The sequence below is a fragment of the Chaetura pelagica genome, unplaced genomic scaffold (genome assembly GCF_000747805.2).
Source record: "Chaetura pelagica isolate M959 unplaced genomic scaffold, ChaPel_1.0 scaffold72, whole genome shotgun sequence".
Taxonomy (NCBI): domain Eukaryota; kingdom Metazoa; phylum Chordata; class Aves; order Apodiformes; family Apodidae; genus Chaetura; species Chaetura pelagica.
Genome location: NW_009952560.1, coordinates 2,199,672 through 2,218,352, shown reverse-complemented (window position 1 = coordinate 2,218,352; position 18,681 = coordinate 2,199,672). Strand labels below are relative to the sequence as shown.

Here is an 18,681-nt window from a genome sequence, read left to right as displayed (position 1 = left end):
AAATGGACCTATGGCAGATATCCAAGAATAGATGTAGGAAAGTGTATGGATGAGGAGAAGAAAAAAGTGCATCAGATACACATCTCCACATTCATTAGGTGTCTATTTGTTATGAGCAGCTGTGATGACATGTTTCATGAATGGAATTATCTCCAGTAACATATGAATTTTAATTGTAATTGTCAGCATTCTGGCACATACACTTTTTTTCTAAAATGTTAACTTTTGCTCAGTTACAAACCTAGATAATTTTGGGAGCTACTAAAACTGGTGATGCATTTATGTGAAAATCAGTAGCAACTCCAGCAAAAACACTCTATAAAAGAGAATATCAGAAGGTGAAAAGATTACTCAGAAATCTAAGATGCTTTTAAACAAGATTAAGATAAGGACCATTAGGGTTCATGTCGCCGACCTGTCTGCATTAAGATATATCTTGCCTGGTGCCTGCATCTTAGATGATTCATTCAATATGTTGTCATATCAAAGTCAAGGTATCCAGCAAGGAGAAAAATGCTAATGCTTATAAATTTTAGTGATAATCCATCATGATGAATTAACTGACCTTTCTTTAGTAGCTATTTTACAAAATAAAAGCTTTGGACAGTACTATTAATGTTGGTGTTTCACAGTGCTGTAGTTGGTTTTTTTTCTGTGAGGCATTGTTGGTTAATTTGTATCTGCTAATTGTTGAGCTGTAAATTGGAAGTAAAATTTTAAAAATAAGATAGTTACTCAAAAGGCTTTGAATGACTGTTATCAGTTCATAAGTTTCACTAATGAAAATTTTCTTTGCTTAAAAGTCCAAGATTTGTTTGCTACTTGTTTCTTTTTCTCCTACATGTTTAAGAAGTAGTGTTCTTTGATTCAATGAATCATATTTCTTTTGTATCTGCTTTCCTTTACAAAAGGTTTAACTTTTGAGGTCAAATAGCAGTTTTACTCTGTGATTACACAGTGTTGCTGTGTATTTTGTGTTATATTGTATCAGATAGTTTTGTGGAGGGAAATACCTTGGAGAAGTAAAGGAAATTTCAAGAAATATTAGATGAAAAAGATAGAAATAACTGCTCTGTTGTCTGTCTCATGAAACTCTTAGAAGTGGCTGAATGATCTAAATCTATATTAAAAAAACATTTACTATACTCTCTGTGAAGTATTTGTATCCAAATACCTGTGAAATAGGTATCTTTTTTCATACCAGTTCTGCTGCTGTTTTAAAATGCAGGTGACAGTTGTTGGAGATTTACAGCTATGATGTTATACAAATTTTACATCTAATAGGTAGTTAATTACAAAAGCAGTGAAGATAATAGAAATGGAAAAGAAAATGAATGTGGAATTTTTAACTCTTTCTTACATTGCATTAATATTGATTAGTGGAGAGTAATGAAAAAGAAGCAAGAATTTCTTGCAACTAAAGAATACCTGCCGGAATATTGTTGGACTGTCTAGAACTTCTGAGTCTCTGAGGGGTGTTGAAGAACAACTAACAAATACTGTGTTGGAACAAAGTGGTCTAAAGCATTTGTTTCCTAGAGTATTTTTCTTATCTTTCTCAGACTGACTTATTTCTAGTAAGTGAGCATGTTCTGAGTTTTATGTGCAATACATCTAAGACCAAACTATTTAATATCCCATCTTGAATACATTTGGTAGTCTCAGTCCTGCTGCTAATGAACAAATACCCTTGGTTAAGAATTGGCCTTGTCATGTTCTCTGTTAGTCAGGGTGGCTGAACTATTAATGTGTAGGTACAGACCAGTTAATGCTGCATTGCCCTTGCTGTTCCTGTTGAGAATTTTGGGGTAAGGTTATAATGATATGTACATAGTAACTTTTGTCACTTGCAAAAAGTAAATGCTGAATTTCACATTAGAGTTTCTATGTATCTCATACTTTTAAGAGTTGCTAGTTTAAGTTCTCTCAGTCTTGTTCCCTTTTCCTATTCTCTTGGCTGATCATGTGTTCTTCAGTGAGAACAGACAAGATTGGGTGACACCAAATCCATTAGGACTGGAGCACCTCTGTTTATTGTCTTGGGTTCCTTTCCATGTTTTAAGGTATCAGGCAAAGCTGCAGTGAGCTGCAGACCAGTGGGGTCTGTTGACAAACCATTCTTGGCAGTATTACACAACTTTAGGTGACCAGACTTTGGCAATATTCATGAACTCAGAGAGCAGTGTAGAGCATGGAAAGAGGTGGAATCTGTGCTCTTTTTAAACAGAGAATCTTCAGGTTAAGTCTAGGAAGTGATATGGAACAAACAGGAGGGACCTCAGTTTAACCCCTGACTGTCACACTCCTCTGGCCTGGATATGAGACCAGGTCCTTGAATGAATGTGTTCTCTGCTGGCCTGAACATAAATGTGCCACCCCAAGATATGACAGGCTGAGGGAGGGATACAATTTCAGTATTCTGAAAGTCTGGCTCTTCTTAGTGTAAGACAGACCCATTTTCTTACTGAGATTTGTGTGACATTGTTAGAAATAACTTTTTTAAAGGCATCTGTGTCAGAGTGGCAGAAAATGAATTGAACATAACACTGAAAAAAGAACAGAATATTTTCATTTCTAAAACTGTCTTGAAATACACCTTTGTAAAAAAATTATAAGAAACTAGGGTTTGTCTGCCGTCAATAAGAAAACCTAACACTGCCTTCAGACAAGTTTTATTTAATAAATTATTTCAATAAATGTACAAAAGATGGTAGTCTGTTTAGCCAGGCCTATTAAAAGCATTAAGATTTGAGCACTGGCTGTTAAAATGAGTAAATGGCAATATCACAAAGTTAAACAAATGCCAAAAAACATTTTCCAGGGTACTGGGATTGTAACAATACCATTAATGAGGGCAAAGAGGTTTTAATGCAATTTGCACATTCTAAAGTTTCAAAAAGAGGTTTTGAGTTAGTGCATTATTAATGTTCTGAACATCTGGAAGTATGTAAGAGCCATAGACATTGAGCAAGTGCAGGGTTTCCCCACTGGGTCTGATGCTGACTGATTTCCTCCCCAGTGAAAAGCTTGTTGTAAGAAGTTTGAGACAGTAAAATGACAATATCCAGATAAGAGATAAACATTCCACAGTGTCTTTTTGCTTGTAATGTGTATGGAGGAAAAATTGGAAACCATTAGGTTTATGCAGTGAAAAGGTGAATTTGAAATTCAATGGGAAAATAGTTGTTTGTTCCACAGATGGCTCCTCCGTGGTGCAGTCACACTGATTGCAGAGTGATTATCTGAGCAATTATGTAGCAACATTGGGTGGGTTCCCTAAGATTGTTTAAATTTTTCTATTAGGTGTATTTAGGTATAATGTGCAGATATAAATGCTTTATCAGGAGCAGTTTTCTTCATGAGATTCATTTAGACAGCTGTAGGAGTATTTTGAGGAAGAGATTTACTCCTGTGTGTAAATATTTGCAGAAGGTAGGAATCTGTTCGCACCAGGTATGTTTTATGACAGAAGTTTGTTCTTTGAAGTTATATAAATATAACTTTCTGCATGTTTTTAATGTTACAGACTAATTTATACTGTTGCAGCTTTAACAGGATGTTCAATGTGTTGTCTAGTTTTAGATTATTTAACTATAGCTAACATCCACCATCACATCCATTGGGATGGAAAGAAGGAAGGCCTTTAAACAGGCTGGTGTATCAGGGCTAAGTTACGAAATAATTGTAAATTAATAATGATACTCACTTTCTGCACAGCATTTGCCTTCTGCTCTCAAGGGACAGCATTCTCTTACTCCAGAAGCCTTATTTGTTCAAGCCAAACAGCTGCAACGGTGCTATTACAGTGTGTAAGAAACCCTAAAAACAAGAAAAGACTTTAGGGAATAGAATTCTGTCGTATTTGCTTTTTCAAACTATGTGCAAGGACCTAACAATGAAAGTAGAGCAAAATGGTGGAGGAGTAATTAAACAGCATGCAAGAAGCACTCTGTGTCTCTTTCCTGGCACTAACAACTCGGTGCAATGCCCCCTGGAAGTCACTGTTTTTTTTCAGTGGCTGCAGAGTGCTGAGGTAGGGCTCATGACACTGAAGTGACCCTTTGTTGGTTTTTTTTCTTCTTGGAAAAGAAAGGCTTGTTGCCAGATTCTAAGGCTGTGTCTGTTGCCTTATGCTGATCAAAATCTTAAAGTGATTTCTGGTTGATGGGGCATAATTTTGGGAAAATGTGATGTAAAAAAGCCAAATTCTAGTGACTCAAAACCGATGTATTTCAACATTTGTACCTAATAAATGTAGAGGGGATTTTGTTTTACTTATTGCTCACTATTGTTTCTTCCTTGCTTGTTTTTCACTTATTCTGCACTGGTAGTTTTCTTTCTGATCTTTATCTCAGCTTCTTCATGTTTTATAGTGGGTTTTTTTGTTCCCATTAATCATATACAATATCACTTTTATTCTCCATTTTTCTATCATTTAAACATTTAAATATGTGTAATATAAACTGTCTAGCTCTTGGGGCCCTCAGTCATCCAAAAGACCAATGTTCAGGCTTGGTGTACATTATCTGAGGTGTCTTCTGAGGGCTCCAATGGCTCCTGTAAATCTTGATGTGATTTCTGAAGACTGCAGTTTCCCTTTTTCCTGTTGACTTGGGCATAGTCAGCAGATGTATGTGATGCAAGAGTCCAACCATTCCATCAGGACAATCTTTTCCCTTCCTCGACATCAGAAGCTGTTGTAGTGGGATTGCTTCAAATAGAGAACAGCTGGAAAAGGAATAGTGAAGCTTGTACAAAAAGAATTGGAATAAGGGCTTTCTCTAACCAGGTGTGTAATCTTTATCATCAAATTTCGTTGGTGTGTCATCAATTCAAGCAAGTTACTCTTCCAAACTTCCCCTGGAAGATGGAACTGGCAGTTGACACCAGGGCAAGATCATTTCTTGTATAATCTGAGAGGTTGCAGCAGATGTAGTTCCTTGAAATAAGAAAGCCAGAATAGAGCTGAAACCTGCTCAGAAGGAACAACTCAAGTATGAGGATCCAGAAGGATACTAATTTGGAAATTCTGATCTTTAAATGAAATATGGTTTATGTTACAAAGTTGTTAGTGAGAAACTGACTGAGTCTGTCTTACCATATGCTAACCAAATAAACTGGATAGTTACTCAGGTGAATATTCTGGGTGAATAGAAATTTGGGTGAGGTGATAAGAAAGGAGTGAACTATTCTGACTTCTTGTTCTTTGGAAACCTGCATAAACCATGGGAATGGAGGAGCTGTTTGCTGCTCATCTCTGCTGCAGGCAGATGTTTTACACACAGGTCCTCGAGTACACAGCAGCCACTGTGATTCAATGTTGTAGCAAAGTTTCTAAGTGTCATCTGGGTCTCACCTTCTCTTTTTGAATTACTGGCTGCAAAGAATGAACAAATGTACTTTCTGGGGCTTACTGAACTGCTACTGTGACCAGCAAGGGACTTGGAATTATTCAAGTGCCCTGTGGCACTTGCTTTTTATATAGAGCAGATACCCTTTCTGATAGCATCTGCACATCATATAAAGCAGAATCCATAGAAACAGTCTGTGGCAGATTATTGAGTATTATGTCTAAAAAAATTATATGCCGTACTGGTAGATGAGTGTTTTGCTTGTGAATTTCACACCCTGAGAGTTGTGCAGTTTAATATTTTATTGTGCTGTTAGTTTAAATACCCTGAGCGTACAGCATCAGGAAAATAAACTGAAAATCTATTATTGTTTCTCACTTCTGAGCTCTGACTTGTCAAAGTGCTCCAAGCTGAATTGTTGTATCTAGTTAACACATGCTCTGATTTCCATTGTAATTAACACTTTCTGCTTGCATATTTTTCATACCATTTAAGTAGCAGCTGCATGAAAATGAGTTTCACAGTCAAGAAGTTTTCACTCTCTGAATGGCAGAGTCCAAATCATTAATAACTCCTTAATTATTCACTAAATTCACTGCTGCCTGTTGTATGTGTTTCTACTGCTGGTGACATTGGTAAGGGTTGTCATTTGTATTGTCATGAATGTTGAAAGTTTTATTGCTTTACATTTGTGTATTTTAACATTTGCTTCATTCTTTGACTTAAGTCTGGAATTGTACTGATTTTTCTGTTTGGTCCCACTTCCCAAATGAGAGCTTTTAGATGTCTCCCAGAATCAGAGCTGATATTGGTCCCTGTTCTCATAATTCATCATTATGTAGTTAGAGCTAAACATTGTGCATAAAATGCATGGTCGTTGCTAAGAAATTGTCTTAATTTCTTTACATGCACTGATTTGCTGCATAACTAGGGGAAAATGACTAACCTTTCTGAGAAGGTAAAGATAATATTCTTTCTTAAAATTTTAGATTAGCTATAGATGTAAAAAGCCTTCTGTAATTTAATCAAGGTATTTTATCTTCTAGTGTTAATAGAAAACTAAAAGCTAAAACCTGTTACTGTCCTCTTGGAATCAGTTCCCCATGTCAGGCATCTGCCTGCTCCCATTTACTGTGTGAGCATTCATGGACTTGGTGGCCTCATGCCTAGGACCACACTGCATGTCTGTTTGAATCAGCTTTCCCAGGTGATTCTGTGCTTCACTGCTGATGTGCCACTAAGACAACCCTGTCTTTTTTTCGCCCCTCTTTATTCTGAGGAGGGGGAAAAAAAAAAGAGGTCAAAGATGACTAAGCTTGGTTCTTAACAGGGGAAGGGCTGCAGTGTAGGATGCTGACTTCATTGAGGATCAGTTAATTATATTGTGTTTGATTCCAGACCAGGATCTAAATAATCCTTTCAAAAAAAAATAATATTTATTTATTTTTTTCTGGAGAGCTTTATTTGAGTGAAGGATTGTTCTCTGACTGGAACATGAAAGTGTAATGGTAGCCTAGGGGGAATGTACAAGCAGTTCTTGTAACACGGAAAGCTGTTGTCTTGGTTAACTTCAAAACCACAAAAGAAACCCTGTTTTGAACCAGGTTGTTTAGAAACAATGTTGCTCAGAGACTGATTGCTTCAAAAGCTGTCTGGATTGTTTTGTGGTACAACATGTAGGGTTTTGGGGAAAAGATTTTACATAAAAAAGCTGATTTAAGAGTAGAAGCAACTTATTAGCTGTGTTATTCTAGAGTCTTTGGCGTGCAAAACATTTCATTTTTCATTACTGTTGTCACTGTTCACATATTCCATTATTTAAGGAGCTTATTGAAAAATTGATGGTATGTTGGTACCAGAGAGACATCCTGTAGGCTGCAGTGTTGATTTATGGCACATGGAACACAGTTCAATGCTTCAGTTTCCTTCTGGTGAGTGGCACTTTGTCATTGTCCCTAAAGAAAAATCATACCAGTGAAATCCCCTGTGCTTCCCCCAAGTGGAGTGATGCATACTTTTCCTTTGAAAATGATTATGAATTATTCACTTTTTATTGTGCTGGAGTGTGCATATGGTGATCAGAATCTTGTTCATAATACAGAGTTTTTCACCATGTTCAGGGTTTAGTTTAATTATGCAGTTGAGTTGCATGGTAGCTTTTGTCCTTTATTTTTTCCTCCTTTCTTTCCTGCCATGATGTGTCTGTCAGACCTGTCTGGGCTAACACAGATTTTACCCCACACTTCCTACCACATGCAGGTATCTCAACACGAGCTGTAGTCCTAAATGTTTGCTTTTCTTCCATGTTTGTTTAAAATTTTCCTTGAAAAAAATAAGTGGAGTACTTCTAAAGACACTTCCCACACAAGGTCTTGAAAATCACAGACATATGGTGTTAAAGTTTTATTCTTCAAGCTGATTTTCTGTTGCAAAGAAATAAGAGAGACCTAAGTGAAAAACCTTATGAAATAGCCCATGTAGTAGTGATACAGATTTGTTATTAAGGGTGTCTTTCTCCCAGGAGATGTTGAGGAAAGACTCCATGATACAGACCACCTGTTAGGAAAATTAAAAGGCTATATGATCTTTCTTCACCACTCTGGAAGAAATGGAAAATGTCAAAATAAATGTGTGACTTGGGTCGAGGTCCCTTTGCAGCTTCCTGAGTTCCAGCTCTGGGCTGTTGGAGGCTTTCAGGTATAATGTGATATTTCTTATAGAAGAAAATAACCTGCTGAGCATTGATCAACTTCAGCAGCTTTGTTTTAATTTTGGAATTAAGACTCTGTGCAACCTTAATTTTTTCAAAATCACTTTCCTTTAACTACTTTCGCTTTAAATATCGATGCTCTTATTTTGTGCACTTGATTTGACTTTTGCTGTGTCAGATGGTAAGGGTCAGCAGTTAAATAGTTCTTCCTCATCAGCTGAAAGGAGAGGGTCTGAAAAAGTGAGGAATGTGTGTTTTCCTGTGGAAGTTGTACTTAGATGAGCATACAATCTGGTCTTATTCCTTTCAATGTCTGCTTTTATTTCAGGACTTTTCTAATGTCTTTCCACATTAAAATTCCCCTCAGTGTTGCTTAGTCTTCATATTCCTTAAAGGAATAAAAGTCTGAACATATTATGTTCCCTGTGTTCTTTAGTTATTGGCTTTGCAACAGAATGCTTTCTTTTTCCTGACAGCAGAAAAAATGTGTACTAATGATATTTAAATATATATGTATATATTCTGCTTTGCAATTATGGAGCATTTAATTAGAGAGGCTCTGTGACACTTTGGGAAAGGAAATCAGACAGAAACTGATCTGGAGTTAGTACTCTGTAAAGCAGTCTGATTCAAAAGAACATTTCTTTGCATTGCTGATTGTAGCCCCATGATGATAATAAATAGCTGGGGAAATGTGCAGTGGAAAAGAGGCATGGCCTCTCCTCGATAAGAATAGCATCTTTGTGTGGCCTGTTTCCATTAAAATGCTGCATTAAATCAGTTCATTTTCAGCACATAAAGAAAATTTTACCTGTGCACATGTACTTATATGGGGTTTTGGTGTTTTTCTTGTTCCCCATTAACAGTTAGGAATTAACATTCTGTTTTGAAAGCAGATCTTACTTCACAAATGAAATATTTTGGGCACACGTATTTTCATGTTCTTTTTAAATTAAATGTGTTATAATTAGAAAATTTGAAAATTGAATTTAAGGCTAAAATTACCTTTTTTTTGGATAGTATTTTGTATCAGCTTAGTCATTCAAAAGAATGAATTTTAAATACCTCCCTGTATTATGTTAGATGCCTCCCATAAACATGAAGAGGTTTCTGTGAATCAGTCTATTGCTTAACCTTTCATGAAAATGTAATTGAGTGTGAACAACTGCTTAAATAATTCAATGGACTAAGTTATTCTTGGCTGGTGTAGCCCCAGCCTAGTGCAGTGCAAATGTCTGGGTGTCAAGCAAAACTGAGGTTTCTTCTTGGTGAAGAATGTATTTCAGGATAAAATCACCAGCAAACAGGTTGATTAAGAAGGAATAAAGGCAAAAAGATGAAATGTAAACTTTAGTTCTGCCAATCTGGTAAATGACTTGTGTGCATATCCTTTTGAAAGCAGAACTTTTGGTGATGCTGAGAAATGTTCTTGGGTTTCATTACTTTCTTTTCATATATGTGGCCTTTTATTCTTATTAAGGGACATGGTGCTTTTTCAGTAGTATTTTTAATAGTTCTGGAGTGCTATTCCAAATTTATTTGAAAGATATGGATAATGTACATTAGATTTTGTTGCTTAGTTGGCCCAAATATTTTCCCTCCTGTTATTTTGAAGGAAACTCAGCTTTTTCTTTCCCATTAGTCCTTCCAGGTAGTTCTCTCTTGTCCTTTCAATCTCTTATTCTCATTTATTTTCTTTGTTTACTTTCTTCCTTCTACTGTTTCCTACTTTTAACCTCAAAGGACTTTTTGATTTTGTTGTTTTGTTTTTTAAAACTAAAGGTGGAAATGGAGTTAGTTATTGATCCAGTGCCACCACATTGGCTTTGTAAACTGTGGTTTCCCTCAAACTGAAGAGTTCCAATAGTCCTGCAGGTCAGTTACCTATGGGATTCTTGGTCATTTAGTACAGAGGCTTGGCAGCACTTTCAGTTTGAAGAACTTTTGCCAATTCTGTACTTTCCAAAATATCTTAGTTCCTGAAGAAGTAGTTTAATACCAGCCTGTAATGCCAGCATGTAAGTGATGTGAAAAAGTGAGTAGGAGGCCAGAGGGGTGATTGAGGTTGGACATAAGGAGGAAAGTCTTTAGTGTGAAGGTGGTGAGACACTGGAACAGGTTGCCCAGGGAAGCTGTGGCTGCCCCATCCCTGGAAGTGCTGAAGGGCAGGTTGGATGGGGCTTGGAGCAACCTGGTCTGGTGGGAGGTGTCCCTGCCCATGCAGGGGGGTTGGATCTAGATGATCTCTAAGGTCCTTTCCAATCCAAACCATTCTATGATACATAGTCCAGAGTTACCTTGAATAACATGAATGTAAGGCCACCAGTGTTTAAGGAATGTACTAAATGCATTTGTTTGAGTGAATACATTTTGGGATTATCACTGATATAGAGACAGTTCCATTCTTTCATAATAGAACATTGAACCAGGTAAATTAACCAACCTGCTCAACAGACTAGAGCTGTGAGGCTGGTGGGGGAAGGTGGTTTGAACAAAAAGATACAGCTGTAGCTAACCAGCTGACTCAGCAAACATTCATCCTGGAAGCATATGAAAGGTAATGCAATACCTATGGAATTAGATACATTATAAAAACATCTGTGCCTTGAGAGCATCAGAGGATTACTTTAGTGGAAAATATGATGTCCTCCATACGAATGACTTAAATCTGTAGAAGGATCTGTCAGAATATCTAGATTTTGTAAATTATTTTTTTTACTGAGAGGAGCCAGTTGATGCAGATCTGGGTTGAGTTGTCCAGTGATTTTTAAAGCAACCTCTACTTCATGTTTTTTCAACATTTCAAGTGGTGGGAAACATTTTGTAATTGACAATAATACTGTATTTCTTCTTGACATTCTCTCTGAATATAAGGGTTTTTAGTAGATGTAGAGGGAAAAAAAAAAGTCTCCTATTTGGTTTTGACACCTGTTGTTTTTATGTCAAAATACAAGCACTGCATTGAAGTAAAAACATGTGATAAAACTTAATGTATAAATTTGTTATCTGCACTTCTGCCTCCTCCACTCCACTGCCTCCTCCTGTTGCCCAGGCAGGATAAAAGCTCTCACTGGAGGACAGAGTTACTCTGTGTCTTAAAGCAAAAGAGAGTTGATGACATCAGTGGAAGAAAAGGAGAGGAAAGATACAGAAATTAATTACTTCTCTCACTAAATTATATTTAGATCTAGTATGAAATTTAAATAAAAACTATTGAAAATGTTAGGCACACTGCTGGTGAGATCTGTCTTAAATAATATGGCTTTAAAAGACTTCAGTTGGCTCATCCACATTCTTAAGGATAGATGAAAAACTTTTAAAAATAGAGCAAAAATATTTCATACTATTAAGTTTTCTTGTAAGATGCTTGGAGCACTGTCTGTAGGTTACTTAGCTTTTTTTGGTTAGTGAATCACTTACTGTATCCACCAGTTGCAGATTTCCATCTCCCAAGGTCTGTTTTGTGATGGATTTGTTCTCATTTACAATGTGTTATTGAAATGCTGGTCAGACGTTAGGTGTTGCATACTTTGGAGAGGTGTAAGTCCTTATGAATGTATGTTTAAAATATGCAGAGACACCTGTTTCATTTTCATAAGTTTGAGTGTGCCTTAGATCAGAGTGGAGGAAGCACTAGTTTTAAAATTAGAGCACCACGTGTTTGAAGAAGTTTTATTGTTATATTTGAGTAGATTTTAGTTTTGGTCCCTTATCCTAGTCAGATTTCTATGCAGTTGGCATAGATAAATTTTCCTTACTTTGTTGTTGTTTTTTATGGCCATTTTCACAAGATAAGATTGTGAAAGGGCTAGAAGAACACAATTCAATTTGACATGTTCTCTTGTCTCTCTCTGAATCTAATTCTGGTTGCTGAGACAGTTGTTTATTCTTGTATGTGGAGAGAGGTGTAGGTGGATGTGGGTACATTGATCTGCAGCTTCTTAAAATGTTTTTCATATTGCAAAGTTAAAAAAGAACAAATCTGTAAGACAGTTCCAAAGATATGTAGAAAAAGTAAATGCCTGATGAGATAATGTGTGATTTCCCTAGTCTGTACACTAGGAAAATAACACAATGTTTGTTTTTTTATAGATGTAGAAATATTTTCTTTTTTATCTGGTAGAGCTTTGGGGGATCCATTTATTCCATGTTTGAAGTCTCTTAAGTCTACATGTCTGTAGGGTTTGAGATGAGTCTAGATTCCCTTCAGAAATATTTTATATATTCTGTGGTAGGTATTCAGCAGGGAATTGCTCAGACCAGTCTTTTCCATTAGGTATTTCTCAAGAAGCTTCAGGTTTTACAACCCATAGCTGGAAATGATCTTAGGATGCATATGTCTATACTGCATTTAAAAAAACTTACCCACTACCATGGAATGTAGCCTTGAAATTAAAGGGAAAGTGTTTGTATTACAAGAATTTAGCTGCTTCTAAGACTGACACCATGTCTTCCTTGCTCCATTTCATGTATATGTAGAATTTTGGTGTCATTATCTAGAATATGCATTGAGGGACTGACACTTAAAAGGTGATAATGAAGTGCACCATTAGAACAGCACCGTACACCTTTGTGTGTCATTTTACATGCTGGTGGATTGGGTGATAACTCTGTTTTTGCAAGAGACTGCCCTTTTAGTCCCAAGTGTAGCTTAGTCCACTTGGTTCTACCAAAACAGTGTCTGGTGGAACAAGTCCCATTGCTCAGCCTCTGGGTTGGCTGGAGGTGTCTGCTTCCCATTCCTGAAGTTTTGTGCTGCCTTTGTGTAGAACTTCTGTTTGACCCTTCAAACACATTTCCAGCCCACTGGAGACACACTTTGATTTGAAGCAGTGCTTATTCAAAAAGAAAATTCTGGTAGCAAACACATGAAGAGCTCTGCATGGGAAAAGGCTTTTAGATCAATGTTAGTCCCTTGGGAATCTCTGACTCTTTGCACTGCCGGTGGTGCCAATACTCTGATTTTTATTAAGAAAAACCTAAGGGCTGTTTCCTTTCTCCCCCCAGATACACTTTATATCTGAAGAACAATGAAAAGTGAAACTTCCTATCATGAAAAACAAACACAGAAACAAGATGAAAAAAACATAAAATTTGGAGAAGTGGGTTTTTTAGTATAATGGCAGACTTTGAAAGAGGTTACAAGATATTTGTGTAAATTTTGTGCACCTTGAAATACCTTTTGTTAGCAATATATAGATCTATGGGTAAGAAGACAGCATGTAATTTTGAAGGTGCATAAGGATATACAATACAATTGTAACTGATAGTTGTTAAGTAGTTGTCAAACTATCCAGTTAACACCAGAGTTACAGAGTAACACCAGGCGTTGTGCAGCCTGGTCTAGCCTGAGGTGTCTGTCCCTGCTCGTAGTAGGAGGTCAGAACCTGATGATCTTTAAGGTCCCTTCCAGCCTTAACCATGAATTATTTTACTCTGTCATCAGCTGCTGCTCAGGTCCTTATCCTTTTTGTCCTGAACTGCTCTTGAACATCCTTACATATTCTCAGGTGTTTCGTAGGTTCCCCTAACACTTCTAGATGGAGGGATTATTTCTGTGATGCTATTTTACTCTACTGGCAAGATGCAATCCACTCATTCCATGAATCAGTGCTGAAATATTTAAGGGATATTCTCTGTAAAGAAATTAGGTAGTGGGTGCTTGTAGCAGGAGAAGAGCCAGGGAATCATAAGCTAGGCATGTGCTGCTTCAGAATCACTGCCAGGAGGTAATGAGTCCTGCAGAAAAAAATGCATCCCGAGCAACTTGATTGCTACAAGTTAACTTTTCAACTTCATTAAGAAGCTGGAAATCACAATGAACTTGCCTTAGGGTAAAATCCATTAAACAAATCTTTGGTCTTGCTTCATGAAACGGGAAATGCCTAATGGAATTTTTGGCAGGGTATAAAACGAGGAGGCAAATGGAAAGGGGCAAAGTTTTTCCTTCGTGGATGAGGAATGAGAACATGTTGCCTGGGAGTGCAACATAATGACAAGAAATGTTGAGAAAACAGTTTCCCCCATTCCTAAATTTTGAGAGTGCTTCAAAAGCTGCCTAACAAAGGGGTTGCTGACAAAGTTGAATGGTGAATCTAAGTTCTGAGCCAATAGTTTCTGTGCATTGTAGCTAACATGTCACTAAGTTGTAGAAAGGAAAAGGAGAAAGCTATCAAAGTAAACATCCTTCAGTGCATGGCAAGATGACAGATTCTTTCTAACAAGATTTTCTGCTCTCCTGGAGGAAGACCATTTGTTAATAAACCATTTGAAAATCCATTTTTAAGGGATTTAATAAAATATACACAGGCTCCTTCCACTGCAGAAACTATTATTCCCTTGGGTAGAAAAAGTGGCTGACTGTGGGCATTAATGGTTGCTTCCTGTGATTCCTGGCATTATATCTTGCTCCCATTTGCACTTTTTCAAACAAGAAGTGAAATAATTTTTTATGAGAATCCTGCACTTGATTCCTGGCTCTTATGAGACATGTGTGTTCTATATTTTATTTATTTGTATTCAGTCATGTCCATGATTCTTGTTGTTTTAATGTCTATGTCTATAGCTTGAGTGTTGTGTTTGTGCATTCTTTCTTGGGCACCAGAAAGTTTCCATATCCAGCAAACTCCATCAAATGAAAAAGGTGATAGTTTTTGTGTGAATTAAATGAATTGTTCCATTCTTGCCAAAAATTTTCATGAATAATTCACCCGTTTCCATAAAAAACTCTGTATTTTCTGTTGTGATGGTTGCTGTCAATTAAACAAGAAACCTGAACCCATTATGGTCTAACAGATACTTGCCTGGAGGGGCTGGGTAACCAACAAAAGAGAAAAGATGTTTCTTAAGAATTTGGAGGAAGGTTTTCTACTGCCATCTTTCCAACTGTGAATGTGTTTTACTTCTTTCAAACATGAGAAAAATAGAGTGGAATTGAGGGATTAAGTAACTTCTGCAAGAAATCTTGCCCTTTTTGAGACTGTCAACACACTTTGGTTCTTCTAAAGCAACAGTTTTTCTACTGAGGAAACTTCATAAAGGGTGTGTTTGTGAAAAATAGTAGCTGAGATTATAGTAGGAGGAAGTCAAGAGCAAGTGACCCTTAGAAGTCAAAGCATGGATAATTTTATGTATGTAAATGTCAAATTTAGTTATGGCCAAATACATCCTGTCTGTTACCTTCCTGGCCTCCTGTTGTCCTGCATGGTGTAGAGCAGGCAGTGCTAGAGGTGAATTTAGCTGCTAAGTGAATGCCCAGCCAGACATCAGTTTTGTAGAAGGAAGAATGAAATCTGGAAAGCTAATAATATTACAGTTGCTGGCAGCTCTAACAGATCCCAAATGGATGTACTTGGAGGCATAATTTGTTTGAGTCTTTTCTTTACCAGAATTGTCTCCATATCATATCCAAGAACTGAAGACACGGTGGCAGGCTGGGAATGGCAAGATGGACAGTCATTGCTTGGTCATAATATTATGACCTTTCATATAAAAAGAGATTACAGTCAGGATGCTGCCAGGAAATGACAGAGCTGGTAGAAGCAGGGACAAACAGTAGGACAGACACATTTAGAAGAGATTATTTATTTGACAGTAACATCTGTATATGTAGGAAACTTCCTACTATTCATCACTTGGTCTCTTTGTGCTTGCTTGAGAGGGGTGTCACATCAGTAGCAAGCAAGTGTATTCCCCAAGTAGAGGAACCACATGTACCTCAAAAGGAACCAAACCAAATATGTCAGAGAATAAGCTCAGATCTTTAGTGCTGAGAAGGTAAAATATACAAAGGTTCTTATAAACACTTTGCTAGATTTGCAGGTTTTCTTTCTGTAAAGTCAAATGTGACAAAAACGAGTTGCCATTAATAACACAATAACACTTAAACTGTGTATTTGGACATGGAATGGATCAATTTTGTAGCAATCAAACCATTCAGGATCCTGAGATCCTGTCTGGAGTACATCAGAAAGTCAAGGGGGTTGGAGTGAAATAAAGAATTTACTTCTGTCCACTGAGGCAGATCTACTCAGTTCCTTCCCAGATGTGTTGGTTGCCTTTTGTCTTGAGGGCAGTGCTGTGCACCATCAGACATGTCAGGTGAAGGAGTGATTTGTTTGCTCCCTGTCTTGATAAAATACCCTAGAAAAGGGTATGGGGTGACTGCTAATTGCAAAATTATTCCCACCCATCTGACTTCAGTTTCTATGGTAATTTTGGGCTTTGACTTTTGTAATGCAATTCCTGCTTCATGATGTTCACACTAAATGTGGAACGAGCTTATTTGGTTGCAAGATCTGAACACGTACTGATGTGTAGAGTAAAGTGCACAGTCCAGAATCTGGTAGATATAACAAAGCTGAGAGACCCTTCAAGAAGTAGGCTGTTGATAAATCCTACATCAATATCTCTGTCCTCAGGATATCTATGTGAATATTTAATTATTGAAATATTGTGGAAATTTAAAGTCATGTTTCAAATGAGTTTAGAATTTGCTTCCAGTCTTACTTATGGATCACTTACATAATAATCAGAACACCAGGTAATTTTCAGTTTTCTTTGTATGCTTTTCCCCTTGTTTTCAAGATCAGAAGATGCTCTTTATTGACCACTGTCATAGATGTAGAGAGTTTTGCTTTGATAACTCAAAAATCTGAAGTTTGGGGTGAGCAAAATGGGTGGTCACCATGTTACACACATGGCTGTGGAGCAGTGCCTGGGAGAGAAACTTTTATTCATAAATACAAAACCAATAAGATAATTTCACTACAGTGTCGTTGTGAGCTTGATTTGAACTGTTCAAGGGACTGACCTTTCAGTTCTTCTGGATATTTCTGTTTGGTTTCAGCTGTTGGACAAGTTAAAAGACCGCTGGATGCACACTGGCTTGTGGAGAAACCTGGAGCTGGTTAAGACTGTCATTGCAGAGCCTCAAGGAGGGGCAAAGAGTGACTTTGATGAACTGTTGAAAATATACTATGATGCAATAAAATATAAAGGAGAAAAAGGTATGTACTTTAGACTTCTTAAGCAGTTGATACTGCCTCTTCAAGTTTAAAAAAAGAAGGGATTCTAAAAGTGCTTAACAATTAGAATAAGCTATAGATAAACAGCTAAGTTAACCTCAGTTTCATAAATTCTTGTGATAAATGAGGAAGATTAACTTCTATTTATATTGCTGCATGAGGATGTAGGGAAGTACAGAATGATGCATAATCCTAATAGTGCTAGTCAAAAGGCAGTGAGGTGTGCAAGGACAAGCAATTTTCTGTTCTGCAGGACTTACAGTACATTGCAGAACTGACTTACTGGTTTGTATTACAGCTGCTATAGGCTTTCTCCTTTAAATACTTAAGTATTAGTATAGAGAGTAACAAATTATAGTATGTAAAAAAACCCCACCCAACAGCATTATTTTTGATTGAAAAATTTAAGATCTAATGTTTAAAATTTTGTTGTAGATACATATGGTTCTTGCAGTGCCACTGTACTATTTATTGCAAGATTATTTTGCTAGTTAATATTAAAAATAACAATTTTATGGGTCAAAGTGGAGTTAATCTCATCCCTCTAACAAAGAACCCTATATTTTTCTATCCACTCACCTTCCCCAGACTGATACCTGGTGTATTATGCTATATTATGTTTTGCCTTTTAAAGGATGTTGGTGAAACTTTATTCTGATGCTCAGTTTATGACTGGGAATGATTTGTATATTCTTCTCTGGCTTGTTCAAGATGGAGCACTCCTTATAGCTGTGTGCAGAGGAAAAGTTAGTGAAGGCTTGGACTTCTGTGATGAGAATGCCCGGGCAGTTGTAACCATAGGCATTCCATTTCCAAATGTGAAAGACCTTCAGGTAGGATATCAACACCTCATTGAAAGAGTTATACTTGATCTTTGTCATGTTTAAAACACCCAATATGCACAAATATTTTTTCTAAATGTTTCTCTTTGAACTCCCCTCAGTCCCATTTGAAGTCTTTGAGTGGCCTTCTACACAGGTAAGAGGAGGAACAGCTCAGCAGGGCTCGTGGGCTCATCTGTGTCATTCTACATGAATGTTTATCATGCTGAATGTGGTCTAACTTTTGGGGTGACCTTGCTAGTGAAGGCTGTTAAAATGCTAACTAGGAAAATACTATTTTAAAGAAGGCATTCAGATTGTTCAAAAGGTTACTTCAGAACGTAAGTGGGAAAGTGTAAAATAGTAATATCCTGAGGGAATGTATTGCACACACTAGATGATTGACTGTAGTGTATCAACTTTGTGATCCCTGCTGCCTGCTTTAGTGTAACTGTGTATGACACTTCCCTCTTAGTGGAATTGTAAACCTTCTCTGAGGTGATGCTGCTGTATTAGCTTGAAATTTTGAGGTATGAAATGATGACTTAACCTCCTCCTGGATACTGAAGACATTCCTTTTTTGATAATTCAAGCTTCATCTGACTTCAGGCAAAACCTTCTAAGTACTTTCTAAAGATAGTAATCCAAAGTGCCTCCAATTAAAGAAATTTGAGACTATTTGTATTTTTTTCAGTGTGTGGCAAAAGCAGCATCCTGTTACTTGCAATGTGTAATTACCCACATCAACGCTTCCTTCCTTTTGACTTCAGCAG

General features: G+C 37.0%; 1 protein-coding gene across 1 annotated transcript in view; it reads left to right on the top strand.

Moving 5' to 3' along the window:
• The window catches only part of BRIP1 (BRCA1 interacting protein C-terminal helicase 1), a 52,717-nt gene that overhangs the window by 17,837 nt on the left and 16,199 nt on the right, over positions 1-18,681 (top strand). Inside the window, exons 14-15 of the mRNA XM_010009056.1 lie at positions 16,910-17,069; positions 17,799-17,920. Coding sequence (XP_010007358.1) covers positions 16,910-17,069; positions 17,799-17,920 — 282 coding nt within the window. The remainder of the gene's footprint in view (positions 1-16,909; positions 17,070-17,798; positions 17,921-18,681) is intronic.